Source organism: Phoxinus phoxinus, assembly GCF_949152265.1.
Source record: "Phoxinus phoxinus genome assembly, chromosome: 19".
Lineage (NCBI taxonomy): Eukaryota > Metazoa > Chordata > Actinopteri > Cypriniformes > Leuciscidae > Phoxinus > Phoxinus phoxinus.
Genome location: NC_136894.1, coordinates 29,488,367 through 29,510,719, shown reverse-complemented (window position 1 = coordinate 29,510,719; position 22,353 = coordinate 29,488,367). Strand labels below are relative to the sequence as shown.

The window sequence follows — 22,353 nt, the reverse complement described above, 5'->3', positions numbered from 1 at the left end:
TATATCAGTGCTTTGAAGTACAGTACAGTAAGTGAACTTTGTGCTTTTTTGTTCGGTATGGCGCCTGTGTTTAATACCAAGGGTCTCTTTGGCTGGTGTGTGAAATAAATGTGCTTCTGTAGTTAACTGAAGTGCAGGAAAAGCATGAAAGCAGAGATGTGTGTGTCTTGACGTCCTGTCAGCGGCCGGCCGGACTCAAAGGACTCCCGCTGTGTGTGTTGTGCTTTGACTGACGGAGGAGCTGTGGATCTCAGATGCACTGAAACATCTGCAGAAACACACAACATGTCTCTGTTGCTCGCCGCCGCGGGTCTTTGCTCCAGCTTGAAGTGTCCGACCCGGATCTGAATGCTGGAAAACGTGAAGGGACGTTCGAAACACACTTTACTTTCGTAGAAATGTGATATTTTGGAGAGAAACAGGACACTGAACAGGAATTAATGTTAATTCTTAATCAGGAAGTAATTGAATGTGTTTTAGGGATGCACTGATGTGAACATTTTGGCCGATGCCGATAACCCATAATTGTTTATATTTGAAAGCCGATAACCGGTATACTGGGCAATACATTTAAATCCAAATTTTTCATTTTGAAGTGATTCCAATCATATTTCAAGCAATTAAAAACCATCATGGCGAACAGTGCGCATCTGAAGGAAATAATACATTATTTATCGACATTAATATATTGGACACATTTTCTTTATCAGGCCGATAACAATAACTTTAAAAATTAACATATATCGGCAGATACTGATTTGGTGGCTTATATATCATACATCCCTAATGTCTTTATTACAGGTTGAAAAATAAGAGGGCTTGATGTTTTCTTTTGATGAAAAATTATTAAGACAAAATTTTCTTTTTTGGAAAAATACGATTCTAAACATCTACAAACATCTCTATACTATAATCATGTTAATTCCCCTATAAACTCATTTATATAAAGTAAACATCCAAACATAATATAAAGCTACAGAATCAAACTACAGATTACTAAAATCTGGTCAGTCAAAAATTGGGAGTTTCCGAGTTTATATCTCACAATTCTGATTCTTGATGTTCTGCTTTTATTCCTCAGATTTGCAAGTTTATATCCCGCAATTCTGACTTTTTTTTCCGCAAAATTGTAAAAAAATGGGCTACACAAAAAAGTTTTTTTTTCGATGACGATATCCTGTAAAAAATTAACACCATCTTTTTTTTTTTTTTTTGACATCCAATGGCACAAGACATGTTTTTCTCTTATTCAGCGGATTTTCCTCCACTTGTTGCCACAATTCAGCACAGTGACGTCTGCTCCTAAATGCTCTATCTGAGTGAAACGGCTTCTCCTAAGAAGAAATGAAGGGCGGGACTTGATTTTGTCTATGAGGATTTGATAAGATGGTTGTGGTTTTCTATTGGTGGATCTCATATGAGTGACAGGTTGAGTCCTTCAAACACCTGCAGACCACCAAGGCTTCAAGGAATCTTTGGACACTGAAATCTTTTTCGTGTTGCCAGGGAAAACATCCTTAAAACGACTAGGCTGGGACTTCTACTCTTGGTTGGGTTTCTTCATTCTTGACTTCCCGTAACAGTTTCTCTTCGTCCTCCGTCTGTCTGTCAAAACCCCTCTGTCCTCGTCCGTCTCTCTGTGACAGCAGCGCTTCTGCCCACACACACACACACACACACACACACACCTCTTTCCTGTTTGCTCAGGTGGATGAAGCTGTGGTTTGGAGTGAACCAGTAGTGACCCTCTACTTCCACACACACACACACACACACACACACACACACACACACACACACACACACACACACACACACACACACACACACACACACACACACACACACACACACACACACACACACACACACACACACACACACACACACACACACCCTTTTAACTGACAGCATCACTTAAGGTTCATGCAAAGTCAACAGATCGCATGTCTGGATTAGTTAATGAAATGTGAAAAAACGGAGTAATTCTGAAGTGACTCAACTTAAATCAACAGAAATCAAAACTGACCCTTTCAAAATTGGGGTTTTGTGACTTTTCGTCCATATCTGTTAGCATCTACTGCATATGCGAGTGTCACGCTCTAAGTTATGCACACAAAAGCAAAACCAGCAGCGAGTGTGGTGTGGAGATATTAAACATTGTACAGATTTGTACTTGCAATCAACCAATAAGTTAAAACAATTCAGATATATGAGATGTATAACATCCACCAGCCACCAAACCACTCTCAAACTGGTCTCTATTCATATGAATTTGTAATATTTGAATATGTAGACAGTATGCAATATACCCACGCTAGCTAAGTAAACGTGTGTATCAGTGTAGGAAATGAATGGGTCTCAAGGCAAAAATGCCACAGCGGGTGACCGAAATACCCCAGATATTCAAAATATGGCAGTATTCATGTGATTATTTATTTTTGTATAAATATGAACAGATGTTTAATTAAATTGATATGTCATGCACTCAAGTTTCCTTTAATGCATTGATTAAATTCAGGTGTTTGATAAAACTGCATGACAGGGTGTTTTTATATAAGAAATGCCCCTGAAAATCAGATCCGGGGGGGCAAACATTGGCTTTTTGTGTTAAAAGTGAAATTCTGCCACTGGTATGTGTGTCTGGGAGGAGAGCTGCACACCTGCAGGGTCTACGGCCATCATTACCCAGACTCCCCCTCTCAGAGAGTGACACGCCAGACCCTTGCAGCACATCCAGCCGGGAACAGGATATGACATCGGACAGAGCGCTGGACTCGCCACACATGGAAACCATCAGAACTCATAGTCATTTGTAGTGACGGTGGTGGTGAAAAACTTTAAGACACACAGCGCTCTCTCTCTCTCTCATGTAAGACCTTCAGGAACTTACACATAAATAAGATGCATTGTGGTACAAGCTGAAGATATTTTATGTTCTCTGCATTTCTAGTATAAATTTAGCTTTTACTTCTGCTGATTCAACCATAAAAGCTGACCAGTCAGGTTGTGCAATGTGACCGTATCCCTATGCCTTTAGGTTCGGTGCTAAAATGCCAATGTGAATGCTAAGCAGACCAAGACTAAGGCCCTGTTTACACGAGAACGCTCGCGGGTGAAAACGTAAAAATATTTTAGCGGATGTGCCTTTCGTTAACACGGCGACGGCGTTTTTGGGCCTTAAAAACGCAAAAAAGTGAAACCACCCTCCAGAGTCGAAATCTTAAAAACGCTCCACCATCGCGTTCCCGTCTAAAGGGTAAAAACGGTAAAAACGCAAAAGTCTGCTAGACAGTGAAGGCGTCGCGTACGCGTTTACGTCACAGGCATGCGCCAGTACAGGAAAATAACAAAACATTATCAAACTAATTTATAGCATTGATTTCATTGACAAAAAAAAAAAAATTCTGTCATTTTTGAGCGACACGCGAAGAGCAGCGAGGGTTAAAAAGTGATAACGCAACGCCACTTTTACGGTTTCTCTTCAGATTGTTTCCGTGTAAACATAGCCTACATATTTTATTTTTTTGTCAGAACCAACACTGTAAAACATTCCTCCCCAACTCAAAATTTCTAGTGACTGGTCACATCTAAATTTTTCAATTGGCCCAAGTGAAATTTAGCAAATTGATGAAATTTAATTAGCAGAATTTCACTTGGGCCAATTGAAAAATGTAGAAATTTAGACATTTTTTACAGTGAAGCAAACCGAACTATGAGTGTGAACACACAGAGATGAAGAAATATCTTACTTGGCATAGCCTGATTAGTTTAGCTTTTGCCATAAGACATGCATTTGCAATCTTACACTAGGTTGGTCCCGCTTAAAAACAAAGATTGTCTTTTAATGGTTTAAGTTGTTGTTTCCCCCCATCCGCCCGTCTCTAGTGCCATAGGTCTTTGTTCACATCTAGCATGAGGTTTGTTTTCCTCATATTCAGGCCCATTAATCAAACGTGGCAGTGAATCTCCTCAGAGGTTTGGTGTTGGGAAGTGTTTGCTTTTTTCGGGCAGTAATCACTGTATTTCGTGTAGTGTGAAAAAGCGGTGTTGCTGTGGAGAGAAGCAGCATCGCGTGTGTGTTGCGCGCCCTGTCATGGCATCAGACGTTATCGCTCGCTCTGTGTTTATCTTAGCAGTTTCCTGAATGGGGAGCCAATTAAACACGCCATTCTCTGGGTCGCTTCGGTTTGATTGTGTCACGATTCATTACACAGAATTACCTCTTGCTTGAGCGGACGTCTGTGGAGGTTAGCGAGCCCACTCGTTCCTCCTTGTTTATTTTCTTCTGTCTTCTTCACTGGTTGGCTCATTATGCGTCACTCAGCTGAATCAGTACGATGGACAGATATTTGAGGAGGTAAAGTATGAATTAGCAGAGCGATGTCTTAAAGGGACAGTTCACCCGAAAATGCAAATTCTGTCATCATTTCCTCGGCCTCAAGTTGTTCTGAATTTCTGGGAACACTTTATTTTGACGATCCCTTTTGAACATTTAGTTGACTATGAGTAACTTTGCAACTATATGTCAACTAGCTCTCATTAGAGTATTAGGAGACTTTCTGCTTAATATCTGCAAACTATTTATTATGATGGTTTTCCAACAGACATACTGACTATAACTATCTTTGCAACTACATGTCAACTTATTCTAACCCTAACCCTACCAGTCTACTAATACTCTACTAATACTCTAATGATAGTTAATAGACAGCAGAAGTACAGTATAGTCAGCAGAATGTGTTAAAGGGACCATCAAAATACAGTGAAACCGAGTTTCTTTCTTCTGCTGAACACAAGAAGACATTTAGAAGAATGTCGGTAACCCCATTGACTTCCATAGTATTTTAATTTTTTTTAGATGAAATGAGTAAATGATGACAATTTGCATTTTTGTATGAACTTAATATATCGATATGCACTGATCAAATGACAAATTATATGATCTAACAGTGCACCATGAAAAATAAATAAATAAATATATATTTTAATATGCACTTTTATTTTGACTCATGTTGGCCACATCTGCATGCAATGTCTTAAAGAAAACTTGTTTGATTGTTATAAAAAGATGTCAAATTGCCTCTAAACTTAAACTGTGTCATCAAATATTTGATGAGTTTTAACAACTTATTTTTCTGTATAAATGTATTTTTCAACACATGGAGTGCCTCATTGTGTTGTTTATAAACAAGTTTAATCAAATTGGCTGCACAACTCATTTCAAGTTAATATTGATTGATATTGGTTAAAATATGTTGATGAGTTAAAGTAATGGAAAAGCATGTTGCTATGATTTACTGATCATATCATTTTTACAGTGTTTTATTCAAAAACTAAAGTGTATTTTATGTTGTCAATGTCTCATGTGGGATACAGGATTTGCAATCTTCAGAGTTCAATTAAATGTTCTACATTTTGGTTGCATTTGTGAGTAAATAAAAACACTGGTTGTGTACAGGCACATAATATGGTCATATCGATCATAAGCCCCCGAATCTAATGAAATCATAACTGTAATGTGGCATGCTTTGAGATATCGCCAAATATCGTCTCGCTAGCTAAGAGAATCGAAGTTGTGCATAGGCAAGTACCGTATTTTCTTTTTAAAAATGCAACACTTATTATTTCAATATACGAATAATTAAAAGTGTCATTTTGAGGGTTTTGAGTGCATTGCAGATTTTGAGCAGTAAAACACGGTCATATGTTTCTTCAAATGAGGTTTGTTGTGTTTGTATGGCCTTGACTGACACTTCAGAAGCTGCGGAGTGGAAAGATCAACACCTTCACTGAAGAACATTACACAAATAAACTTCAGCTTGTTCTCAGAAATGCCACGGCGAGAGTCAAGCACTTTATTTCTTCTCATTTCAATCTGACAAATAATCGGACATGGCACTGAAGTCCAGCAGCAGTAAAGCGTGGTTGGTAAGGTGCTTGTGCTTCAGGTATGTGCTCATGCAGCGTTTGCGTGTGTGTGTGAATATCCTCGGCGTGTATAGTTACATGCGTGTGTGTGTGTGTGTGTGAATATCCTCGGCGTGTATAGTTACATGCGTGTGTGTGTATACGTCTGTGTATTAGTGTGTGTCCGGACCAGCACGCCCGCGGGTCGCTCCACAGATGAAAAAGATAAGGTAATTGGCTCTAATGAAATCCAGACCTAGCAGTCCAAAATCTCTCTCCTGTTCCTCTCTCTCTTTTCATTCAAATCCATTTATTCTTCTCGCTTTCTGTGTCTGTCCTTCTCCCTCTCTTGCTCATGTCTGTTTGAAGTTTGCGAAACTTGTGGCTTAAGCGAATTTTGAAAGAAAACTTCAGTCTGCTGGGCCCGTTGCCATGTATAGAGGGTCTAATTATCGCCCTTTGCTGTCGTGGAGTTTACGGCACAGGAAGAGAGTCATTATGCACTCTATCCATATTCGTTTTTTAATGCGGAGGGAAGGTTGAAAGGTCGCCAAAAGGAGGTGCAGAAAAATGACTTTGAAACTTGCAAGCGGGGATGGGAATCTCACAGAATATAATGATTAATGATAGGTGATGTGTGTTATGTTTTTCTAAGTTCAAATACTTCCCGTCTCTGTTTAATACGGAGAGATAAAAGGAAGCCATTCGCAGGTTAAAACGCTGTGGTGATTTCAAAACATTGTTCTGTTTGTTTGAGCAGCTCAACACAGCAACTGTGGCTCAACCAATGGGGTGAGATGGGGGCGGGACAGATTAATCGACCAATGGAAAGGCTATATAGCGATATATATACTGTATAGACCTTCTGTAGACTCCGCCCCTTTTCAGCGCTGCGCTCGTTGTCTTTTGTCTTCCGGTCTGTATTTTCACAGCGATCTTGCGTATTTATGAATGAACAGCTTGTTTTAAAATCTTCACGGTCCACTGATATTTGTTAAGACTTCTGATTTAAACATTACAATCCTCATGATAATGTTCGTTAACTTTCCATCAAGTAAATCCACTTCAAAAGCTAATTACTCCTGGACAGCGATGCCATAGAGATATACAGAGCGACCGCAAAAACGGAAGTTCAAAGACAATATTATAAAATGTATATATATTATACTATATAGCCCAAATCTCTTCTGTTTGATTGCTTGTATTATGTAAACTGTATTAAAGGGGACATATCATGCTAAATAAAATTGTTTAGCCCTTAAATGCATTTTGTTGTATATTTGGAGTGTTTAGAAGTACAGAAAAGTTAAAATTAGTCTCTTCAGGTGCTTAGTTGATATCTTTATATTCTATTTTGGTCAAATTTTGCAACCTGTTCCGATTTTTCTATTCTCTATTACGTTTTTTGAACAATAACGTCACAGTATTTGCAGCGGAACTGCCAAATAAGGACATCGACTCCCGGCCCAACACTTCAAGCAATCCGCCATTTTTATTCATTATTTATTAATCAATGACACATAGGTTATTATAACGGTAATTAAACTAAACTATACCCATTCCAGCTCCATACAACATATATTCTCTGACTCTAGGCATTATTGTCCGAGTCGAAATGAACACCGTTACTGTGACTTTCTGTTTTGATATTATTTCCGTGAGTTTAGATTGTTCACTGAGCGCGAGCTGGTTAGGCTCCGCCCCCTGTGCCGTGAACCAGCAGCTCATTAGCATTTAAAGGAGACACACTAGAACGGTGCGTTTTTCTGAGCCCCAAAAAGTGACGATTTAAACATGCTGTAAAAAATTATCTTTGGGGTATTTTGAGCTAAAACTTCACATACACACTCTGGGGGGCTGCAACGCATTCTCATCCTTGGGCGTCATATACTGACGCTTTTGACAAATCGTCTACATCCAACGCACATGGCACCCTTTAGCGTCAATATGAGACGCACAGAGCTTGTTCGGTTATGGTTGGGTTTAGGTCTGGGGTAGGGTTAGGGTTAGACCGCTAGGAGGCGCCTTCTGGCCCATATCTATCTGCGTCTCATATTGACGCTAAATGTGCGTTGGATGTAGACGATTTGTCAAAAGCGTCAGTATATGACGCCCAAGGATGAGATCGGGCTGGGACATCAGAGACTTATATTACATCTTGTGAAAAGGGGCATAATAGGTCCCCTTTAAGATATTATAAACATCAACATGTATTTCTGTAAAACTGCTTTGAAAAGTATGTTGTGAAAAGTTTGACTTGAAAACTTCCACTCCACCTTTAGTGATTCTAGTAAATTTGTCTTATTAATTTAAAAGAACCAGTTAATAAGTTCAGTTCATGAATCTGAATATGTCATTGAGGACATAACGAGAGAAAAATGTTTTTAGTTCACGGTCTTCGCATTGAATAGAGATGCACGAAACACTGTCAGAATATTTTGATGCACTGACTATTTTACTAAAAAATTCAATAACTGTTAATGCAACTGTAAGCATGGGTTTTCCCTCATCTGCATTTTACTGTTCATAAAGGAATTCATAAGGCAGCGTTGGCAGAACAGTAGAGAAAGGAAAGCGGAAAAACTGAAGGAACTTTTTTTCTTTCATTAATTATGGTTTGGACTTTCGCTTAAATATGCCCAAACAGGACATAATTACAGGTTTTAATGAAGATGAGGTTTAATGTAACAAATCTTACAGATCCCCAAGCAACATCAGCATGCTAGAGGTTTCCATAGTTGTTTACACGTTGCTATGGTGGGCTGTGTGGTTGCTAGGTGGTTGTTTAGTCAAACGAGGTATCATTCATGTCTGTAGCACAAATGGCACAAAGTTTAATTCTCAGGATTAGTGGTTTGAAATCTTAACTCTTAAGTATGAGCAATGCTTGACTTAGCAAACACCAGTAAAAACTAATTTAACACGCAAACGGATCCCTGGGAAGAGGGAGGAACGGAGACCTAATGAGGAAGGATTTACAACGCCCCACTGAGACATGAAACCCTTTTAAAACCTCTTATCTGTCCACAACTTTTAACTTGAGCTTCACACTTCTGTATAGCTGGGCTGGGTTTGAGGGTGCGAGAGGCTCTTTTACCCCTGCAGGGGGGCAGAAACGCAGGGGTGATGAAGTTGTTGTTGGTTCAGACTGCATGGGGCGATGGACCATCTGTTTCAGGTTTTCAGTCTTTACTTTTCTCTTTCTCTGTGGAGTAATGGTGCATGCAAAGCAGCAGGAGATACCTGCTCCTGACCTCCAGAAACCTCCGACGTACACTCGGTTTTAGATCACAGAACGAACCAAATTACAACTACATCGGCCCATTTTCCCAAACGTTCTCATTCTGAATAAAGAAAATTAAATAAAAAAGATGTGATATTTGAATGTTTTAACTAATGAATGTCATTTCTACTTTCCGAGTATGAATTATCATACGCATTAAAAGACAGAACAATATAATACAAGCACTGTAAAAGGTTTTGCCACAAACTCAACTCTTTTCAAAAGCTTTTCACCTCTACGAGAAATATCGTCACGTTTTAATATCGCGAGATCTCGTCACAGACCTAGTTCTGAATGCAGCAAAGTTTAGGGTTCATTTAAACAGAAATTGGATTCGTTCGATTTTATTGTATTACTTTTTTAAAAACAGCTGAAGACACATTTATTCAGACAAGCTTTCAGTTGACTGAGCTATTATGTTTTATGTTTTGTATAATGTTTCTTAATTGTTATAATTGTTAACTTGCTACATGTAGAGCACTTTATGATTTTATCTGTGATAGGTGCTATATAATTTTTTTTTTAAATAAAGCTTACTTATTATTTTATAAAAAGAGCATTATACCTGCATGGACATATGGAGATTTTTAAAAAGGATCGTTCACCCAAAAATGAAAATTCTGTCATCATTTACTCAACCTTACGTTGTTCAAACCGGTATGACTTTCTTCTGAGGAACACAAAAGAAAATATTTTGAAGTGTTTTTTTTTGGTCCAATGTTATATGGATCCCAACGTTCTTCAAAAATATCTTATTTTCTGTTCAACAGAAGACCGAGAAAGCAGATTCAATCTGACTTGTGAACAAATTGTTCAGGACTTCATTTCCCAATAGCATTGTGAGCCTACTCAATTGGCAGAGAGCACTCGTCTTAATGCTTTCTACAAATATATAGGCTTAGGATCATTTTGGGAAATTTTTGGTTCAATCGATTAATTGAAAAGATCTGAGGCCAAAGACTTACTTGTTTATGAATCAGACTAATGTGAAGCGTTCTCAATGAACTGTCACCGAGACTGAACTATTGAGAAGAGCAGTCAAGCAGAAATGCAGAGCGAATCGGATCAGAGTGACACAGTTTGCAAATTAATCTGGATCATGAATGAATGAGGGTTTATAAAAGTTGAACGGCCACTTCTCAGGAATGCTTTTGAAACATGAGATTTAAACTAAAATGAATGTTTAAACCTCTTTGAATGCAGCATGTGGAGTTTGATAGTTGCTGGTGGGTGGATTGCACGCAACTCCATTGATGGTTTTGACAATTGGCGAATCACGTTGCCATTCTTTAGCGATGACATGCATGTGTACACGACATTTTCTTAAAGGATGCAAAAAAAGAAAAGTCCAGCTCACTCATTCGGAAAGATTTTTCTTTACGATTTTTAAAAGCACAGAGCAATTTTCTTGTTTCCTCTAAAGTGCTCAGACAGGATGTGAAACTGTTTGAATCACTTTTACAGCGAGTTCAACAGTTAAAACGCCACAGCCGTGACTCAGCAGTGAGTTTCCTTCACGGAGAAGCCTTCGGTTCAAACCTGTACATTAGCAGAAACTCAGAGCATCAGCTTAGTAAAAAGCGATCATGGAAAAAGCCTTGACATAATGCATGTACCCCGAGGAAGCCTGAGCTGGCACGGTGAAAAGAAGCAAGCATCGTGCAGTCATGATGAACTTTATACACTTGTGTATCTGTTTAGCATTTGTGTCAGGGTGACAGCAGTCAACGAGGCTTAATGAAGGCCTGAAGCTTTGCCCTGGAGGGGGGCAGGAGAATGTTTGGAGGTGTCACTGAAGGCTAATTACCCCCCAGGGGGATGGAGGTCTGCATTTACCCCCCACAGATCCCCTCCAGGAAAGCCTGACAAAGATGCATTAAGCAGATCTTTAAAAAAATAAAAAAAACTCTCTGAAACGTTAACCTCCCCTGACGGCTGCTTTAGCTTGGGACTAAAGTGCATTGGTTACACTTTATTTTAAGGTGTCATTGAGTTATATTAATTAATAACATGTACTTACTATTGGGTTAGGGTGGGATTAGGGTTTGGTTGAGGGTTAGTTGCATGTAATTATGCATTATTTACTGTTATTATTGCTATGGTAAGTACATGTAACATGTGTAGCAAGGACATGTTTCCAGTGCATTTGATGCAACAAGTTGAAGAGCCGATTAAGAACAGATCGCAGTCTCTATATCTTCCGACTACCTTAAGTTATTCATTCATGTAGAATATATTCTCTTAGCTTTTAATGTTGTTGACTAAACAACAGTTTTTAAAGTCAGAATATTTGAGCTGTCATGATGGTGAACATGATTATTTTCCTGGAACAACATTAGCTTTGAGAGACAAGTTTACAGTTTATGTCAAGTTTAGGCTTACGACCGGGGTTAGGTGCTTCTACATCAGTGTTACTCATCTCGCATTCCCTCTGATTACAGAGAGAAGTTATGGGTAGGGTGACACAGACTTTGAAGTTTTTGGTAGTTTATGTTCCTGGCCACCAGGCTGGTTTCCACTGGTCTAGCTTGATGGTTTTTGAAGGTTTCTGGGCACATATCTGACTGAATTCATCATCTCTCCAAACATTGACTGCTTGCTGAATGTAGTTATTTTATTGTTTTTATTTTAATGCGTACATTTAAAAGCACTTGGACATTTTTGTGACAACTCATTTTCATTGTGTACAATGAATTTGTAAATCGGAAGTTTACTTTATCCATTGGGATTACAAAAATAAATAGTAGGATGTATGGAAATCCAGATCTAATCCAAATCCAGATCTTTTTTTTACCTTCATCCATTTGGTTAGACTTAATATTTTTATTTATTTAATAATTCATTACCTTACTAAATTAAAATATAATTTGGTGCATGCTATAAAATGCTTTATTATTTGCATAGAAAAGTTTTCTTCAATTTACATTCCTCAAATTACATTTTGTGAAGGTTTTAATTTAACTTAACCCAGCAAACCCCTTAGGCTGGTTTAGGCTGGTCTTTTCAGCAAGAAATTTAGATTTTTGTCACTTTTTATTGATAAGATAGTAGAAAAAAGGGGAAATTTGGATTGAGAAATGTGACTATTCGAACTCTATCACCCATGACCACCGCTCCAACAAACTCACACTTTTCTAATAGCTTTGGATCAATCACCAGATGTCCCGCGCCACACAACTCTGTCTTTAACACTGGCTTGACATGTTAAACCTCCAGATCATACCACAATTATTATGAGCTGAATCTGTGAACACAAAACCAAACCGTGGACCTCGAGAACAATGCGCTGTGTTTGTCAACCAAGAACAAAAAGTGTGTGTTTGATGATCCAGCCCATCAGATTTTCCTGGCAAGTGTGCGTGAAAACGCAGAGGGCTAGTTTCAGGGACCAGTCTAATTAAAATATTTCACTTTTAAAAGTTTCCAGTGGATAGATTTGACCTTGTGTGCATTCCAGCTATTCAGGGGAATAAAGCAGGGCAAAAGCATGCTCATAACTTTCTGCTCCAAGCAGGATCTCATCCAGAGGAGAAACAGAGGAAGTCCGAGGGGAGTTGGCTTCATACGTCTCAGTGAAACAGGTCGTGACTCACTCCTTTATATTCTCTTGCTCCTCCAGAACATCATTCTTCATTTCCGTCATGATACGGGGGTGTTAATTCAACTACAGGCACTTTTTGTTCCAGTGGTTGATTTTTATTAAAAAATATCCGATTTCAGCTTTTTCTTTTTGTTATATGAAGGTCACATTAAACATCTCTTATGTATTAAGCGGATGCTTTTATCTAAAGTGAATTACATTAATACAGTCATTGTACACTCTCAGAAAAAAAAGTACAACTGTCACTGGGCGGTACCCTTTTAAAAGGTCCACTTTTGTACCTTATTTACCCCTAAAGTATACCTTTTGACTAATATAATTCTTCTAATACTTTTTTTTTGAGAGAGCGAGAGTGTACAGTATATATTATTTATCAATTCATGCTAGCGCTGTTTCTTGGAAACTTTTCACCAGGTCTTAATTCTTTATTTGTGCTACTTTTCAAATGTAATTAAATAAAAATATTGTATTGTTTTCCCCAGATTTCAATATTTAAAAATTCATCATAAAAATATGAATTATTATATTTTTAAAGGTATGATGTTGTGGGCTCATGACATGGATTTTTAAAAAAATATTTTCCTTGAGGTTTACTCATAATGTTAATGTTAACAATATAATGAATATATGTGGAAAAATTATTGTTTTCAACTCTCATCTTGACCCTCTGTTGGAAATGACCAGTTTTTAAGGTTTGGTAACCAAACAGTTGATGGACCCCATGACTTCTATAGTATACTATCAGAGACAATGGGGTTCAACTGTTTGGTTACTACTGACATTCTTCAAAATATCATCTTTTGTGTTCAACTAAATAAAGAAATTCATACAGGTTTGGTTTGGAAAAACTTGAGGGTGAGTAAATGATGAAAGCATTTTTATTTTCGGGTGAACTGTCACTTTAAGGCCAGTCAGTAAATGGTCACTGTTGTGAATGGATAATGCCATTGCATAGGAAAATATATCACACGTTTTGAAAACATTATCCATATAAAAAGCATAATACATTATAAAAATTGTTTACTTACAGTTTGCAGTGAAGGCCTCTGCTGTCAGATCCAATATGGTTGCTTCATCTTTCAACAAAAGTGTCTTTGCCATTACGCAGTTCATCGATTATAAAACAGTGTGCAGTCAAATACTCCGAACAAACATATAATCCTCTGACGCGATTCAGGACGCCATTTTAAATAAACCATCATCCACCTGTTCCTGACGTTGGAGTCCTTTAGAAGTCTGACCAGCAGATGTGCATGTGTCCAGATGTTAGACCGCAGGCTCAAGCACGTGGAGTAGGTCAGGAACTGAACACATCTGTATATCCAGTGTAGACAGCTTTAGTTAGAATGGGTTTTATTTGCTTTTGACGCGACGCTCGTGTCTAGTGTAGCCGTTAAGCGACTGAAGGCCAGTGGGCGGGGCTTATGGTGCAATGATGTAAAACTATTTCCATTTCTTGATTTAGAGGCAGTGCAAATGTATTTTTTAAAACATTTCAATATTTACTGAGTGATTAAATTACTTGAAATTAAAAATGAGATGTGATGTCTGAGAAAATACTTAAATCAAATTATAGCATTTACATTTTCTCAAGCTTTTATTTAGTCAAATAATGGAAAACGTTTTAAAAAACCATTCATTTTGCCTATTTAGGGCACATCGAAATCTGGTCAATAACCTTATCAAGACAATGGAGTCGACCATTTAATTCTACTAATGTTACAATTTTAATAGCCTACATTTAAATTTGGGGTGCATTATTTTTCTAATAATTCGATGGACCTGAGTCAATTATCATATTCTATTACTATTTCAATTTCCCAAAGTGCCTATAATTGAAGAAACACTCTCTATATAAAATCTCCCTATCACTGAAATCGTTTGGGGATGATTTTGTGATGATTTAAGGTTGAGTTAAAATGGTTTACCCCTTCAGGCTCAAACGTATTTTAGGGGGCACCTGGCAAACATCAACAAACATCAGACAAAAGGCCTTTTATTTTGCATGAAAGTTTGTGATGTCTTTGTGTACACACTGATCTGCATTCTGATTGTCTGTTTATTCTCATAAACCACACTGATGGGCAGGTAGATGTGAGCTGGCGGTCGGTAAACCTTATTGTGTGCCACATGTAGGGTGGCACAGTGATGCCAATCCAGCTGCCTGGGTGGTACATATACACACAATAACCCCATATTGCCAAACACACATGGCCGTGACCAGCCACTTAAAGTCTGCTATTGGCGTGATGCCTGGGATGTGAGGCACTCTTGTATTTTGTGGGGCTTTATAAGAAAGATTCTTTATTCATCACACACATTCAAAGTGATCTACAGAACATTTGACCACATAGACAATCTCCTGCGGAGTCAAATCAATTTTTGGGGGTTTAAACCTACAACCTTTTGGGTTACCACTTGTGTAGCCGCAACATGCAACATACAGTCGGGTTCAATTTGCAGCTTATTTTGTCCGACGTGTAAAGAAACCAACAACTTTCTGTTTTGTTTTTAATACCACACTAAAAGATGGACGTGGGAAAAACTGAATCAAATATGCCTACAAAACCTTGTGCAACCAGCACTTTCACATATTGCTCAAGCCCGCTTGATTTCTGAAAATATCTTGCATTCCTGTTATTGTGTGGGATGACTTTTAACACCAATAAAAGTGTCTCGGTTACGTTTGTGCATTTTTAAGGTTTCTTATTGAGGGATGTTTGCAGCAAAACAACAAATATGATCATGTGCATTTTTAGCAATGAACACACATTATCACTGCAGAATTCTGAATATTGGACAATATTAATCTCTTAAGGTAAACGGCAGCATGCAGGTGTTGTAGTTCATCAAGGTCCTCCATGCATACTGTGCACAGCTGCATATTGCAATACAATATGAGTATGATATGCCATTCCAAGTATTTTGCCTTAAATATGAGCGAAATGTAATGCGATGACTCTCTGGACACAATTAAAACAGGCACACACGATCTGGCTGCTCATAATAATTAAAATATGATTGGAATCTCCTCTATAGGATCGGAGATGCGTGGCATGAAAGAGTTGAATCCATGTGGTTCAGCTCAGCTTACAACCCAGAACCCAGTAAATCAGAGATGAAAAGGCCTTCGCTCAAATCAAATCATATATTAATCTAGTCTTCCAGGACGGACAGGCTTTGTTGAGCTGAGCCGTTTGAGGTATCGTTGTGTGCTAGAAGTTTCCATTGAGCAGAAAAGACACGAAATGAAAGCAGCATGTCGTGAACAAGCTCACCTCAACAAAAGCCACAACAGTCAGCCGACCCTTGACCTCTCTGCTGAATCAAAAGTTCTTCAAGCGTTTTGCTGATAATCAATATTGTGTTTTAAACCATATTGATCTGTTGAATCTGATTTTATTGTGCTTATGTTTGGGATCTCAGAGACATTTAATATTATTAGGATGAAATTGTGGGGCCCATATGCACATGTATACCCTGCATACAGATGCTATACGCCAAAAGGGTTAAAGGCCCAAACGATAACCATAAACATAACTATAATAGCGTCCACACCAGCGGATGATATCATTCTGTTTTTTTCTAAGCGCAAGCTTGTCTGTCACTTTAAATGCTAAACTTTAAACTAAATAATAATAAATAATAAAGATAAACCTCAAGCTTGTTACAGCAGGATGGAATCTGATTGGCTCAATTTCAATGTTTTTATGGTTCATCATCAGCTGCATAAAATCGTTCTGAAAGTGATTCCAACAATATCGTTATTTCTATGTGCCATTATCGTTATAGTTGTGGTGTGAACTATTCTATTCTTAAATATTGAACGATTTTTAAAAACATCTTTATCTTTATAGTTGTTGTCCTTGGTGTGAACGGGCCTTTACAAAAATATATAGTTCAAATTATAAATGTATAGTCCACACACCATGATAACGGCACAGAGAAATTACATTGTTGGAATAATTGTTTAGAACGATTTTTTTTCCAGCTGATGAACGATAAAAACATTGACAGCCAATCAGAATCCATCCTGCTTTAAAGAGCTCGAGCATTTAAAGCGGCAGACGATAAAACTGCAGCGCGCGCCTAAAATAAACACAATGATATGTTAGCTGGTGTGAAGCTACATGTACAGTAGTTATCATAGTTATCTTTATATCGTTCTTGATGTGAACGAGCCTCTACTCTTCATATTTATTCACACAGTAGGCCTATGTGTTCATTTCAACATTAAAAATTTCACCATGAACACTCGTCACCTGACAATGAAATGTTTTTCTCTTTTTTTTCTCTTTTTTTTTTTTTTTACAAAAACACATTTTTTATATCAAATTTAGCAAATCTTATATTTTGTATATAGGCTATAAAATATTAAATGGAAAAATGTAGGCTATGTAAGATATTTAGAAATGTCCGTGTAAAAGTGTAAACCTTGTCCGCACTTACCCAACATAACAAAATTACGTTTCACTGTTTTCTGTTTCACTGATTATTCTGACACTGAATATTATTTAGTGCTGCTTAATAGCCTATTTATTAGTGCTGTCTTGCCTATTTTTACTTAGCCTACCAAAACGTATAGGCTAATATAAAAATAAAAATATTACTGTTAAATTAAGTCAAGCACATTTATACTTTTTTTAAATAAAGTAGGCCTACATCAGTTTGGCTGAATGCTGAAACCTCTTACAATTTACCCAAATGCTATGTGATCTAACAATAAATTTATTTTTACACATTATTTCAATTTTGTAGGCTTCTACATTGAACTGAGATCAAATGAGCAGTGCATTAATGTCTTTTGGCCTTTGAGTTTTAAATCATGATGTTATAGCCATCAGGTCAAACACTAAGATAACACAAGGAGCGGCTGTGTGCGCGTGCGCGCGCGCGTGCACTGCTGTATAATTCACATGGACCAGGAATTTCATGCAGTCAAGTCCACAGAGGTGAGAGATTCTCAAGTTCAACACAACACGGACATGCTCGTTTGAAGATGGGGAATCGATTCAGCTCGGCGAATCTTTACTGCCCTACAGGTCAGATGCTTTTACATCAACATTCGTCAAATCGTTTAACTGGACAAGCCTGTTTTCTCCTGCTTTTACACTTCATATTCCAAACGCTCATGCAGAAGGCCCGAGTGCATGTAAATAAACTGCAGTGCTTGATTTGGTTTTCTTTTCTTTCTGAACATACAATAAAAACAGGAACATTCTGTCCGATTTCATAATTCATATTGCCTTTATTTTCATTCGAAAAAGCACCGAAATGAACATGATCATGAAACACACAAAACTGCAGCATATCCAGTTCAAGTTTTAGAGAATGAATTACCAGAGGCATTCTGCAGTATATCCTCAACGAGTGATGAAATCCCTGCTAAACTCCAACACAATCCAAAGTTTTCCATGTCCTTTCGCAGGTCAAAGTTTGCGCGCGCAAAACCTTCCCACAAACATCAGGTTTATCATTCCATCATTATCCCATCGAGTCTGACTTCTTTTGAAGAAACGCAACGCATATTTGTGTCAGACTGAATGCGTGCATGTGAAGGCGGGTCTGTGCAACTCAACATCTGTTCTATTCACGTGACGTTAAGAAAAATATGAACAACATCTGGTAAAAATAAGTTTGATTCAGGTGCTTGAGCTCCCTCTTTCACTCGCTCTCTTTCTGCCTCTCCAGTTCCCCAAAACCCTGCATTTCTGACTGGAGATCGAGGTCAGTGACAGCAGAAACAAACACACTCCGCGTGCGTGTCTTTTAAAACAATATCTTACTCTATAGGCCTGCTCAACAAAATATTCGGAGGATTTTTGTGGCGATCATTTATAGGCTATAATAGGCCTTACAATAATAATTATTAATAATATTTTTTTTCTGTAAAGCCTATTCGTTAAATGTAGGCCTATTTTTTATATAGCCTATATCATTCTTGGTTATTCCTTAATTTTTATTGTTTGATGATTTATCGGTTGATAATATTTCTCTCTGAATCGGTAAAGGACTCTCGGTTGTAAAATGCGTGTTTGTCTGTTTTGACCCTCTCCACGACCTTCCAGACCCTTCATTTTATGGACATCTGGGAATTCCATAGATGTTTGGAGCCGTTGCACACCTTCACATGATTCTTCACAACATCTGAACGCTTTGCCAGACCCGCTGCTGTCATATGCTGTCCTTTTGGGTTCAGATGCCCGCGCGAAATCACACAAATGTCTTAATGACTGCAGAAATATTTATTCTTTACTATGTTATTCTTCCCTGATGTGTTGTCATTTGTTATAGTAGAAAATAACATAACATGCAAATTTAATTTGTGTGTATTAAAACAGTTTCTGTATTTTATTTCGTCCAAATGTTTAAAATCATTACTAAATAAAATGACATTTTGGGCGAAAACCACTCAAAAATATTTAGAATAATAATAAAGATTACTAACATTATATAGTTAGGATAATCCTCTTGATTTAATGTTAAATAGTGTAAAATATTTTCCTTGCTAAATATCTAAATATGTCATTTTCACATCAGCATCTTAATAGAAAAACAAAACTGCAATATAAATTAGCTGAGTAATAGAACGATTTTTTTAATAAACATAATTTATAACAACGGTAAGATCATTTATATAACATCCCAGCAAGACCTATATTTGTATTTTTTTTTATCTCATCGAATGATTATTGTAGTTGTTTCTGTGTACAAACTACTTTTCGTTTTTTTATATGTATTTTTGAAATCCCTTTATTGCATAACTGCAATAACAACATGCTAAAATAGGTACGTTTCAAACCATGTTTTATTGCAGAAAATATACACATATTTACATCGTATTTAAAATAGAAAATGCATGTAGACACCAGATCTCTCAGCATTGACAATCATTAATAAATAAATAAATGTCTTTTCCAGGACCAGTCAAAGAAAGTGTTGACGCAGATATGAGCAGATTCTGTTCTTTCTTTCAGAAATAAATATGACGAATGTGCAGCGAGTCTCTGTTGCTCGACAGAAGCACATGTTTTCCACATCCCCCGTCACAACAGCCCAGATCTGACTGTAATTCCTGCTCGCATGCCGTAGTTCACTACTGTAAGTGCTTGCAACGACGTCATGATGCTCCAGAACTTTCCCTGCTTTATAATCCTCATTTTCGCCATTGTTTTCGTGTCGCTCCTTCCAGTGAGATCAGCTGACTCCGTGCTTATGGCGGAAAATCTGGAAAAAAAACATAAAAGTGTGTTAAAAAAATCCATGCAACATTTATCTAATAACAACATGCATTTAATTCCTTAAATTAATAGTATTTATAGACAATACCAGAGTAAATAAAATCAGCAAAATCCCCCCAACTTTGGTTGCACGAGAAAACATTTCCAAATTATATATAATTATTGGTGCTGAATTGTCTTTTTGTTTATGCTCCTCAAAGAACTGTGTTTTGAAAATGCATGTGAGCATCTTTGAATCATAACAGGTTCTTTAGGAATAGTTTATCAGCATCTACTCATTCTTTATTAGGCCTATCACTAATTTACATTGCACAATAATAATAAAACCATTAAACTGACATTAAAGTAACACAGATGTGTAGTGACCAAAACATGTGAAAGCTGAAAATGAAATCTTTCTTCGTTGTCTACAACTCAACCAACTTCTCGAGGTGCATCCTGGGATGCTTTTAAACGCTATTGTGGGAAGATAATCTGATGATGAATCCTTCACTATCATCCACTCAAACTAAACAAATATAGGCCTATAGGCTATGAGCTGTGACTATATTTGTCTACAAAACGAATGTGAAACATTTAAACATAAACTTCTACTAGTTTTTTTAAGACGAGTGTGTCCACATATTTTGACTGGTAGACTATATGTAGGCTATCATCCCCTCATAATTTGAAAGTGCATTGCATACCATGCTGCATCAGAAGCGCGCGTCCGTGCATTAGTGTGATGTTGACATGGACCACGCGCCCTCCATTCTCCACACGGAAAACGCGTAACTGAGTCTCTCGTGCGCCACATAACTGCAGCTGGACATCTTGGAGTCCAGCTCGTCGCTCTGCAGAACCTGACAGAGGAAATCAATGTACCGGGCGGCCAGCTTGAGAGTCTGTATCTTGCTGAGTTTGTCCGAGGGTAACGTGGGGATGATTTTGCGCAGAGACGCGAACGCCTCGTTCAGAGACTGAGTCCTCTGACGCTCGCGCACGTTCGCCATGACGCGCTGCGTCTGCAGGTCCTCCAGAGACTGCGGGCTGTCGTCGCCGCTGTGGCTGAGCTTCTTGCTTCTCTTCCCGGGAGTGGGACTGTCGGAATCCTCTCCGTTCTTCCTGCTCGGGCGTCTTTTCCTGCCGCTGCTGCGCTTCTGCTGTCGCCTGTGGTCGAGCTCCTCCTCGCTGTTCCCAAGACTGTCCACTGGAGACTCCGGGGAGCTGGACTCCTCGTGCATCACCTCTTCCTCAAACATCACCTTCACACTGAGAGGAAAAGCTCAGATATATGTCGTGGGTTCTCTGTCTCCAGCGGGATGGGGTTAGGGTGTCTCCTCGTGCGTCACGGAGGTGTTTCTCAAACTTGAAGGGAACTTTGGAAGCTCTTATAGTCTGGAAGGCGCAAACTTTTTGGGGTGGCCTGTGATTGGACAAGACGCGGCGTTGCGTAAGAGAGGAGAGGCGGGAGAGAGCCGAGATCCTAAAGGATTCCGTTACACAAGAACCCGTTCTTTAACTCGAGCATCACGAGCCAATCACAGCGCTTCGTTCAAACTAAACACAACATACACACCGACCGACGACGACATATTCAGTCATACATTGATGTTGATGTTTCTGTCATTTAAATCTAAAATAGAATAGAATCTATTTTGGGGATTTTCAGAGGTGGTGTGTGCGTTGCTGTCATACGCCAACCATATTAAATTATAACATCCATGATCCATCATGCCGTCAAAATAGTGCAATTTTGATTAGTATGATCCAACGAAAATACTGAAACATTCAATACTGGAACATGTGTTGACAAATTTAATAGGCTGGTGAATAATTTTGATAAATGAGCTGCTGAACTGAATATATTTAGCCTTTTAGTCTGTAGATGCAACAGAATACATGCAATACAATGGAATATGGCATTTAATGCATTTCTTATATACCAACAAGCACACATCAAACACTAACAATGTCATTATGTCAAAATTATAATTATTATAAAATATTGAAACATATGTTGATACATTTATTATATGCTGGTGATTAATTTTGATAAATGAGCTGCTGAACTGAACATATTTAGCCTTTTAGTCTTTAGATGTTGTAGAATACAATACAATATAATAGAACATAATAGAATATTTGGCATTAAGTGCATTTCGTATATACAAATAAACACACATCAAACACTAACAATGTCATTATGTCAAAATTATAATTATGATCTCACATAAATTACTGAAACATTCAGTACTGAATCTTTGGCTATTTAGCCAAATCCATTACGATGATTAATAGGCCTCTGTAATCATTAAAAAGGGCTTTTCAACTGGACA

At 38.0% G+C, this 22,353-nt stretch overlaps 1 protein-coding gene and 1 long non-coding RNA gene across 2 annotated transcripts; both read right to left on the bottom strand.

The window, feature by feature from the left end:
* Nucleotides 1-220: 220 nt before the first annotated feature.
* Nucleotides 221-13,939, bottom strand: LOC306987133. The gene is made up of 3 exons (XR_013795099.1): nt 13,823-13,939; nt 4,224-4,327; nt 221-351 (listed from the first exon to the last, which is right to left on the bottom strand). It is a non-coding gene; the product is annotated as an uncharacterized lncRNA (long non-coding RNA).
* A 5,434-nt stretch (nt 13,940-19,373) lies between these two features.
* Nucleotides 19,374-21,391, bottom strand: twist1a (twist family bHLH transcription factor 1a). The gene is made up of 2 exons (XM_079591171.1): nt 20,722-21,391; nt 19,374-20,021 (listed from the first exon to the last, which is right to left on the bottom strand). Exon 1 carries the CDS (start codon nt 21,274-21,276, stop codon nt 20,752-20,754), a length of 525 nt encoding a protein of 174 aa, XP_079447297.1. The 5' UTR covers nt 21,277-21,391; the 3' UTR covers nt 19,374-20,021; nt 20,722-20,751.
* Nucleotides 21,392-22,353: the final 962 nt, after the last annotated feature.